At 36.5% G+C, this 10082-nt stretch overlaps 1 protein-coding gene across 1 annotated transcript in view; it reads right to left on the bottom strand.

Annotated features, from left to right (window-relative positions):
- The window catches only part of RUFY1 (RUN and FYVE domain containing 1), a 2127773-nt gene that overhangs the window by 658291 nt on the left and 1459400 nt on the right, over positions 1 to 10082 (bottom strand). Inside the window, exon 12 of the mRNA XM_044069383.1 lies at positions 577 to 674. Within this exon, the coding sequence (XP_043925318.1) occupies positions 577 to 674 (98 nt within the window). The remainder of the gene's footprint in view (positions 1 to 576; positions 675 to 10082) is intronic.

Below are 10082 nucleotides of genomic sequence, written 5' to 3'. Positions count from 1 at the left end.
AAACTGATAGATTTTTTTTCATATGCACTTCATAGTTGTGGTATTTTGTAGTTACAGGTGCATACCAATGTATATTTAGTGTCTAAGGTTTGAAAGTGATGTGTTTATGGGATGTTATTGCTGACTGTATGTCTCTTTAATTGTGTATTTGGCCTCTGATGTGGATCTTGTTTGGTTCCACTGATGATGCCAGTGGGTGAAACCAGTCTGCTTCTGTTGCTATGATTCACACTAGTCATGGTATTCTGTTTCTGTGTTATGAACTAGTTATGCTATTTTGCTGAAAGTATTAAAGTTTAAAACATTATTGTGCATGGAGTGCAGTTTTTTCAGTGGTGGAATTATACCTTGAACTGTGCACCTTTTGTTGGGTTTGTGCACCTGTGTTTGTTGAGGATAAGTATACATAAATTATAAAAAGAGGTGCAGTGACCCAACTCAACACATTAGTACACAGCAAGTTATAAAACTGTCCCAATATGTATGAATCCCTGGTTTTAGCTCTTCTAGCCCTAAAGTACGAAAAGCCACAGAAAATGAACAAAACTAAATAGTATAGTGAAACTGCAAAAATACCTTTCTTCCATTTGTTTCATTTCCAGTATCATATGTTTTGTCTTCTCTTCTAAGGAACTGACTGTTTCAGTCTTCTGTTGTATTAAGGTTTCAGAATTCTGCAGAAACAAGAATGCAGATGAATTAAAATCAATATTAATAACAGTAAAAACATTTGTAAGTGATATCTGGGGGAATTGAAGAGAAAGCATATGACAATACAATGAAAAAAATAGAATCAAAGAGAAAATGATTATTTTGAACAATTTCTAATAAAACCTTCAAAGAAATGTGAATGTGGATCTAGGAATAAGCAAAGAATTTGTGTCTCAGAAGAAAAATACAAGATGTGCACTAGTTTTCAAACGGATTATAAAGTATACACCTAACCATGAAATATAATAAAAACTATGTTTCTAAAGTTTTAATAGAAAATACATAGTCAGACATATTAAAAAATAGAAAACTACCACAGAGGCCAACTGGATGGCACAAAGGGGCAGCTTCCATCTGCCAAACTGAGGACTTGGTTTCAGTTACATTCAAAATCCTGGAGATGTAGATCATACCACTCAACCTGCAGGTACTGGATATAGAAATAAAGGCTCTTAAAGTGTAGGAATGTCTGGCCAAAAATCTGAACATATAATAAGCATAAAATGTAGACAGTGAGTATCTTATAACTCTCTCACTTCCAGTAACACTGTGGGATATCATTCAAAAACACAAGTTTAAAACACTGAAGGTGACAAAATGACAAACAAATGCAAGCATATTATCAAGTCTTTACTGTGAAATGAGGATGAGAATATTGCATGTGGAAGTGGTCACTGTGTATGACTGCTACAGTTATTCAAGTAAACAGAGATAATGTCTAAAACATTTTGAGTATAGCCATGTGCACCAGTTACTGCAAGAGATCAGAGTACTGACTACCTCTGCCCACCCACTCTGCCATCACAATTACAAGAGGAAAGAACCCCATCCACTTCTTCATAAACATATTCCTTACATGCACATACAAGTTTGAAAATTACTTACAAACTACCAACAAAAATGACAAAAAAGAGTGAGTTATAATACAACACAGAGAAAGACCATTAAACACAAAAATTAATACTAAAACACAGAATTCCATTTATTATGCTTAGAAATGTATCTGTTTTATCTTATAACTAAATACTTGTTATATCATTACGAACATTTTTTAGTATAGCAAAATATTTTTCTATAACACTGAAAGCTGATTGTTAAAAACATTCTGTGTGTGCATGTTTATGGGCAAAGTGCACTGTTGAGCTAAGTTTTTACTGACTCCCAGACTGTCTAGCATGAACCAATGAAGACCGGTTCGCTGAACACTAACATCCCCGAAAGATGGACTTGCCCTTCCCTGCAGAATCCATATTGAAGCCCATACCTATATTTTGTTCCTTCAGGCTCAATGACCCATCTGTGAAACCTGACTTAAAGATCTGTTACACAGTTTTATATGTATATAAAATATATGCATGTGTGTGTGTGTATTATTATATATATATATATATATATATATATATATATATATATATATAAACACACACACACATTTTACATATGGTTTACTATCATATGTTCGAAGCAAAATTCGAAAAACGGTAATGTCGATGGAGTTCGCTTTGAACATATGATAGTAAACACACACACACACACACACACACACACACACACACACACACACACACACACACACACACACAGTGGATATAAAAAGTGTAAACACCCCTGTTAAAATGCCAGGTTTTTGTGTTATAAAAAAATTAGACCACAATAAATTATTTCAAAACTTTTCCCACCTTTAATGTGACCTACAACCTGTACAATTCAATTGAAAAACAAACAAATCTGTTAGAGAAAAAATGCAAAAAATAAAAAAATGTAAAATAAGCTGGTTTCAAAAGTGTGCACACCCTTAAACTAATATGTTGTTGAAGCACCTTTTGATTTAATTACAGCATTGGGTAGGAGTCTATCAGCATGGCACATCTTGACTTGGCAATATTTGCCTCCTCTTCCTTGCAAAAGTGCTCCAAATCTGTCAGATTGTGAGGGCATCTGTTGTGCACAGCCCTCTTCAGGTCACCCCACAGATTTTCTATTGGATTTAGTTCTGGGCTCTGGTTGGGCCATTCCAAAACTTTAATTTTCTTCTGGTGAAGCCATTCTTTTGTTGATTTGGATGTATGCTTGGGGTCATTGTTATGTTGAAAGGTGAAATTAAATTCCTCTTCATCTTTCTAGCAAATGCCTAAAGTTTTTGGGCCAAATGTGACTGGTATATATGGAACTGTTCATAATTCCCTCCACCATGACTAAAGCCCCAGTTCCAGCTGAAGAAAAGCAACCCTAAAGCATGATACTGTCACCATCATGCTTCACCGTGGGGACGGTGGTCTTTTGGTGATGCAAAGTGTTGTTTTTGCACTAAACATACCTTTTGGAATTGTGGCCAAAAGTTCAACCTTAGTCTCATCAGACCATAACACATTTTCCTACATGCTTTTGGGAGACTTGATGTATTGTTTTGCAAATTTTATCTGGGCCTGGATATTTTTCTGTGTAAGAAAAGGCTTCCATCTTGCAACCCTACCCCATAGTCCAGATATATGGAGAATACAGGCGATTGTTGTCACATGTAGTACACAACCAGTCCTTGCCAGAAATTCCTGCAGCTCCTTCAGTGTTGCTGTAGATCTCTTGGCAGCCTCCCTGACTGGTTTTCGTCTCGTCTTTTCATCAATTTTGGTGAGATGTCCTCTTCTTTGCTATGTCACTGTTGTCCCATATTTTTCTCCACTTTTTGATGACTGTCTTCACTGCGTTCTAAGGTATATTCAATGCTTTGGAAATTTTTTTGTACCCGTCTCCTGACTGATACCTTTCAAAAATGAGATCCCTTTGATATGGCTTTTGCTGTAGCAGGCAACTGAGTAAATGTCAGGAAAATCCTACTAGGACAAATGAACTTTATTTGGGGTTAATCAGAGTCTCTTTAATTGATGGCAGGTGTGTACTCAAGAAGACTAAATGCTGTAATTCAATCAAAAGGTGCTTCAACAAAGTATTAGTTTAAGGGAGTGCATACTTATGTAACCAGCTTATTGTACTTTTTTTTATTTTTTCCCCATAACAGATTTGTTTGTTTTTCAATTGAATTGTACAGGTTACAGTCAGGCTGGCAACTCGGCACTGTAAAAATCCACTGCCAATCATTAGCGTACCGGCGTTCCGCTGTGGCAACCCCAACCGGGAAAAGCTGAAAGACTTGTGATAGGTCACATTAAAAGGTGGGAAAAGTTTTGAAATGATTTATTGTGGTCTCATTTTTTATATCACAAAAACCTGGCATTTTAACAGGGGTGTGTAAAGTATATATTTGCATCTATATATATATATATATATATATATATATATATATATATATATCTATACACACACACACAAGTGTATAGATATATATACACACACACACACACACACACACACACACACACACACACACACACACACGAGTGTGTGTGTATATATATATATATATATATATATATATATATATATATACACACACACACACACACATACATATGCACATGCACATATGAAAATTTAGAGATATACAGGTACATAGATATCTATATATCTTTGGATATCTGGATATATAAATATCTAGACCTACATATATATTGTATAGATATAGATATAATCTATATATGTATACAGACAGGTAGATGCAACTTGTGTGTGTGTGTGTGTGTGTGTGTATATATATATATATATATATATATATATATATATATATATATAGATACACACACACACACACACACACACACACACACACACACACACACACACACACCTATATCTGATATGTCTGTGTCTGCTTTCCATACAGGTATACCACCTAATATAGTATCAACTCCGTTCTTAGTCATTTACAAGATGCTCTCCTACAAATCATTTTGCCACCAAAACACATTTCCCATTTTTGTCCCTAATAAACTCCAAGATTACCTAATATATTTAAAAAGCGAATGCCTGGCAGATTACTTACACACTTCAAACCTCCTTCAAACACAAAATCTTTCCCATTGTTGTATGAATTTATGTTTTGATTTGATGTCTACCCTTACGAGGGGGGAAAAATGTTGCATCTCAAATGTATCATGTAATCTCAATCTAGTTAATATTCAGCATGGGATTCAGAAAGGTTTACTACAGTGGGGAAGCCTTACCTTGTGGTAAATGTTAGTGATCTGCAGACAGCTCTACTAATGCAGTTTTTTTCCTTTATGTGGACCTTACGACAAAGAATGTTCTCCCTGAGAAAGCCACATGCTAATGTGGCTGTCCAGGAGTGGTGGTAGCTTATGCTAACTTGTTGTGCACTTTCCCCCTTAAATGTTCATAGCTCCTGATTTACTTGGCTCAATGAATAAGAGAATTGCTTGTCCTAGTAAAACTTTACTCTAGCAGGACAAAACGAACCCTAAAATTTTGATGGCATTCACCCATTCACTCTTACTGGAGTACTCACGGTACAGGCAAATACACAGGATCCATAAGGGTGGGAGGAAAGAGTGTGTGTATGTTTGTGGAAGTATGCATGCATATCTACAGGGGCATGAATAGGCTAAATGAATGTGTGTGCTCATGTGCATGCCTGGATGATCAATGTGAGCACACCAACACAGCCAGCCAAGAAACAAATAGTCCAAAGAGTCCAAAAGGGGGTTTTATTCCAAGGATTAGCACTTTCGCGGGGTTACCGCTTCATCAGATCCAAAACAAGAATAATAAAATCACAAAACACATTCTATATAAAAGGAGAAAAAAGAGAATCCAACCAATCAACAATTTGCATTAATAAAACAATTAGCAAAGATCACCACCTCTTAATTAAGGCTGGTCTGAGAGGAATACCAGAGTTTAAGCCTGGAGGCCTATGTGCCTGTAGAGATCTAATTCATTTAGCTTCAAGCATTTCTACTTTGTTATTAACATTACCACTCCTGTTGCTAAGTACTGCTAGTTGTAAGACCCTAAAATGAAAAACATTATGTCCTGATGAAGCTGCATGACTAGCCAATGCATTCGTAAGAACCCTATTACGAATATTACCTAGATGTTCTAAAACATGTTCTCTAGTTTTTCCTACATAAAAACACTTACATGCATAGCAGTTGGCTAAATAAACTAAGTTCATACTCCTGCATGTAGCCATAAATCTAGGCGAGAAGACACGTCCAGTCACTGGATGAGTGAAGTGAACATGTAAGGAAATGGAGGAACACGCTTTACAGGTACCACAAGGAAAAGTACCCCTACCTAATACTGACTCTAGAGTTGGACATTTAGGTCCATAACATAATAACCTCTTAATGTTCATATTGCTCCTAAAAGCAAAACCTGAACCTTCACCAACAATCCACCCCACTTTATTGCCAGCTGTCAGAATAGGCCAATTCCTTCTAATAAATTCACAAAATTGTTGTATATTACTTGAAAATGTAAACAATACATTGGGCTTATTGATGTGTTGTCTAGGATGGTTATATCTGCGCACACCTGAGAAATATGGAGGTCTTCTGTTGCCTCTTTGAGTGGCCGCTTCAAGTACATATTTTCTATGTGTCCTCTGCGGTAACCTCTAGTGAGGAAACCCTCATGTAAGTTACTCATCATCTCGTCCATTGTATCTTCATTTGTAGAGACATGAGATATCCATAAAGCTTTCCCCTTGACTATGTTAGAAAAATATGGGAGGGGTGCATGCTGGATCTGTGTAAGACAATGTTCCTCCACCGGGGTTTCCTGTATAGCTTGGTTTCCAATCTACCTTGTATATTCTTGTAGATAGTAACATCCAGGAAATCAATGGTAGTCATGAAATAATTTACAGTAAACTTCAGAAACATGGATGTAGCTTCTAAATAGGTAATAAACTCACATTCATTTAGCCTATTCATGCCCCTGTAGATATGCATGCATACTCCACCTGTCCAGAGCAAAACAATATTATCCATGAACCTCACATAATGTTTGATAAAAGTGGTAAATGGATTATTATTAAAAACATGGCCCTGTTCCCACTGCATAGCTGTTGGCGCAGGGGCTACCCATGACCACACCAAGTTTCTGTAAGAAATACTGATTTTTAAACAAGAATACATTATTATTTAAAATCAGATCTAGCAAAGTACATATCACAGTAATCAGGTTATGATTGCAGTCACTGTAATGTGATAAAAAAAGCCGGATAAGATCAATCCCTTCAGAATTAGGGATCACCGTGAACAAAGTTTTAATATCTAAAATAAAAATCTAAATCACTAACAGATTCAAACAAATGGGAAAGGAAATGTTGAGTATCTCTAACTGATGGAGCCTTCAATAACAACTTATCTTTCACGAAAGCAGATAGTGGCTCTGTTAACCAATTGCGTCCAGAAACAATCGGGAGTATTGGTGGATGGTGTAGGCTCTTGTGAATTTTCAGCAAACCATGTATTGTAGGGATCAGTGGATGTTCAACCAAAAGATAACTCATAAGTGTCAATATCTATGTGACCACACATAAGCAAATCAGATAGATCATTACGTACCACAAGAATGTGCCTATGTATGTCTCTAGAACTAATGTGCAAATAAGTACTCGAATCATCATGCATATTATTCATCCATAACAAATAATTACTTCTATTTAGGACAACCACTGCCCCTCCTTTGTTAGCAGGTCTAATAGTTATTAAAGTTTCAGTCTGTAGTTGCTGCAATGCGATCACTTCATCTTTCATGAAATTGAAAAACTGGTATTTAGTAGAGCCAAATAAATTAAAGATATCTTTCTCACAAACATTCACAAATGCTTCCAAACTCGGAAGCAAAGATGGATTGTATGTGCTGTGTTTGCGGTAGCATTTAGTACTAGAACCCATGTCAGAGGCACCCGCCTCACCATGAATGCATTTCAACATGACATTCCTTGCGAAAAGTCTAATATCAAGTATAAGGTCATGAAGGTTCGATTTCTGAGCTGGTACAAAGCTCAGACCTCTGTTTAACAATGAAATCTGTGCCTCTGATAAAGTATAGTCTGATGGATTATAAACTAGGCCATCTAATGAAGAATTCAAAACTTGTGTCTCACTGTTGAGCCGTTGTCTTTGGAGGCCTTCCGCTTCCGATTTTCCCTGTGCATCAAGCACCCTTCTCTTGTCCGGAGAGTGTAATTTCATCGGCAGTGGTAGAGCTGCAAAAGGATTCAGGGAAAAAGAAGGAAGTATTCTGTTGATATTAACTGAATCCTTAACCTTACTGCAAAGCTCCCAGTCTATTAGATTCTGCACCCTTTGTCACATCAGCTGCTAGTCACCCATTATCATCATTAGCTGAAATGTTATTCACTGTACAAGCAGCCACTAAGTTAATAAATTTGTGCTGAACATCAGAAGGGCGTGTGTCAGATTGAGTCGTGGCTACTGGACTGGTAATTGTTGCCACTACAGAGGCATTTGTAGTATTACTTCTAGGCCATAAAAATATATGCCCCTAAGTAAAGTCTGAACAGTTTCTTAATATTTTCTTGCATTTCTGTTGTCGTAGCCTAGACTCATAGGCTGAGATGTCAGCACACATTATCAAGTTTAAGCATATATTTATCTCCAGAATAGTTAGATTTTAAGTCAAACAAGACCTATTCCGTTTCCACTCGGATTGACACCTCAAAAGGAGTAAAGTGCTCTATTAGGAGTTTAAGGTAGTTAAAACTTAATTCAAGATTTAACCATTGCCATTGTAATAGTAAGTCTGGTTCACTTGCTGCTTGAGTCGGCATCTTAAGTATCCCTAAACCTCTTTGCACAATCTTATACTCAAGGCAATCTTCAAAATGAAACCTTTGCCATTCATATCTCTTTAATTTATAGAGCAAATTCTCCAGTTGTTTTAGGGAGGACAAAAAAAAAAATCACACATACCATCAGGTTCTGTGTTAATGTTAGTCTCTTGTGCCAACCGATTGAGTCTCAGTAGAGGATTAGACTGATTCCGAAAGTATTTCATATATCTATCCATTCCTTCAACAGAAACTGCTTTCAATGTGAAGGCAGACAAAGTGAAGGCTCCTTTATTCATAGCCAAAGATTCAGCCATGTGTAGTCTATCGCTATACAGAAGCTGAGAAAAACAAAAATAGAGTGATAACTGCTAAAGGTTGCTCACATTAAAGTAATCAATAGAAAAATGCATATGTGAGCACACCAGCACAGTCAGCCAAGAAACAAATAGTCCAAAAAAGTCCAAAAGATGTGCATATTTTTTTGTATACATGTCTGACTCTAGAGTCAGCATTAGGTAGGGGTACTTTTCCTTGTAGTACCTGTAAAGCCTGTTCCTCCACTTCCTTAGATATTCAATTCACTCATCCAGTGACTGGATGTGTCTTCTCGCCTAGATGTTTGGCTACATGCAGGAGTAAGAACTTAGTTTATTTAGCCAAGTGTTATGCATGTAAGTGTTTTTACATGGGAAAAACTACACAACAGTTAAGAGAACTTATTTTAGAACATTTAGGTAATATTCATAATAGGGTTCTTAACAAATGGATTGGCTAGTCATGCAGCTTCAACAGGACATAATGTTTTTCATTTTAGGGTCTTACAACGGGCAGTACTTAGCAACAAGAGAGGTAATGTTAATAATGAAGAGGAAATGCTTGAAGCTAAATAGATTACATCTCTACAGACACATAGGCCTCCAGGCTTAAACTCTGGTATTCCTCTCAGATCAGCCTTAATTAAGAGGTGGTGATCTTTGCTAATTGTTTTATCAATGCAAATTGTTGATTGGTTGCATTCTCTTTTTTTCTCCTTTTATACAGAATGTGTTTTGTGATTTTATCATTCTTGTTTTAGATCTGATGAAGCGGTAACCCTGCAAAAGTGCTAATCCTTGGAATAAAACCCCCTTTTGGACTCTTTGGACTATTTGTTTCTTGGCTGGCTGTGTTGGTGTGTTCACATTTGCATTTTTCTATTGATTACTTTAGTGTTAGTAACCTTTAGTAGTTGTTATCGCTCTATTTTTGTTTTTTACCTTGTAAGTAAGCCTAAACTGTTCACTTTTCTATTAAATGCATTAAAGTATTAAGGCTGCTTGGGAAGCTACTATTTCTTACCCACTTCCCCCAATTTCAGACTGTTTGTTTTTCACTGAACTGTTTGCCACTCTTACATTTTTCTAAGTAAAGAGTGCTCAGAACTCTCAAGATTTACTGCTTGCAGACTTCCAAAATGGCTGCACACTGATCGACAGCTTAACTTCAGCTCTCCCAGAGTAAAACAAAGAAACTAACAAATAAGAGCTTGTACTCCCATCAGCTTAAGTAAAATTCAGTTACTGGTTAGTAATTACACTGTCTGGATGCCAAAGAAGAAATCTGGACACCTGAAAGGAAATCAACTACAAAAGGTGAAGATAAAACACCA

Source organism: Protopterus annectens, chromosome 4.part0 (assembly GCF_019279795.1).
Source record: "Protopterus annectens isolate FY-2018-M chromosome 4.part0, PAN1.0, whole genome shotgun sequence".
NCBI classification, from domain to species: domain Eukaryota; kingdom Metazoa; phylum Chordata; order Ceratodontiformes; family Protopteridae; genus Protopterus; species Protopterus annectens.
This window is presented reverse-complemented; position numbering and strand designations above follow the sequence as displayed.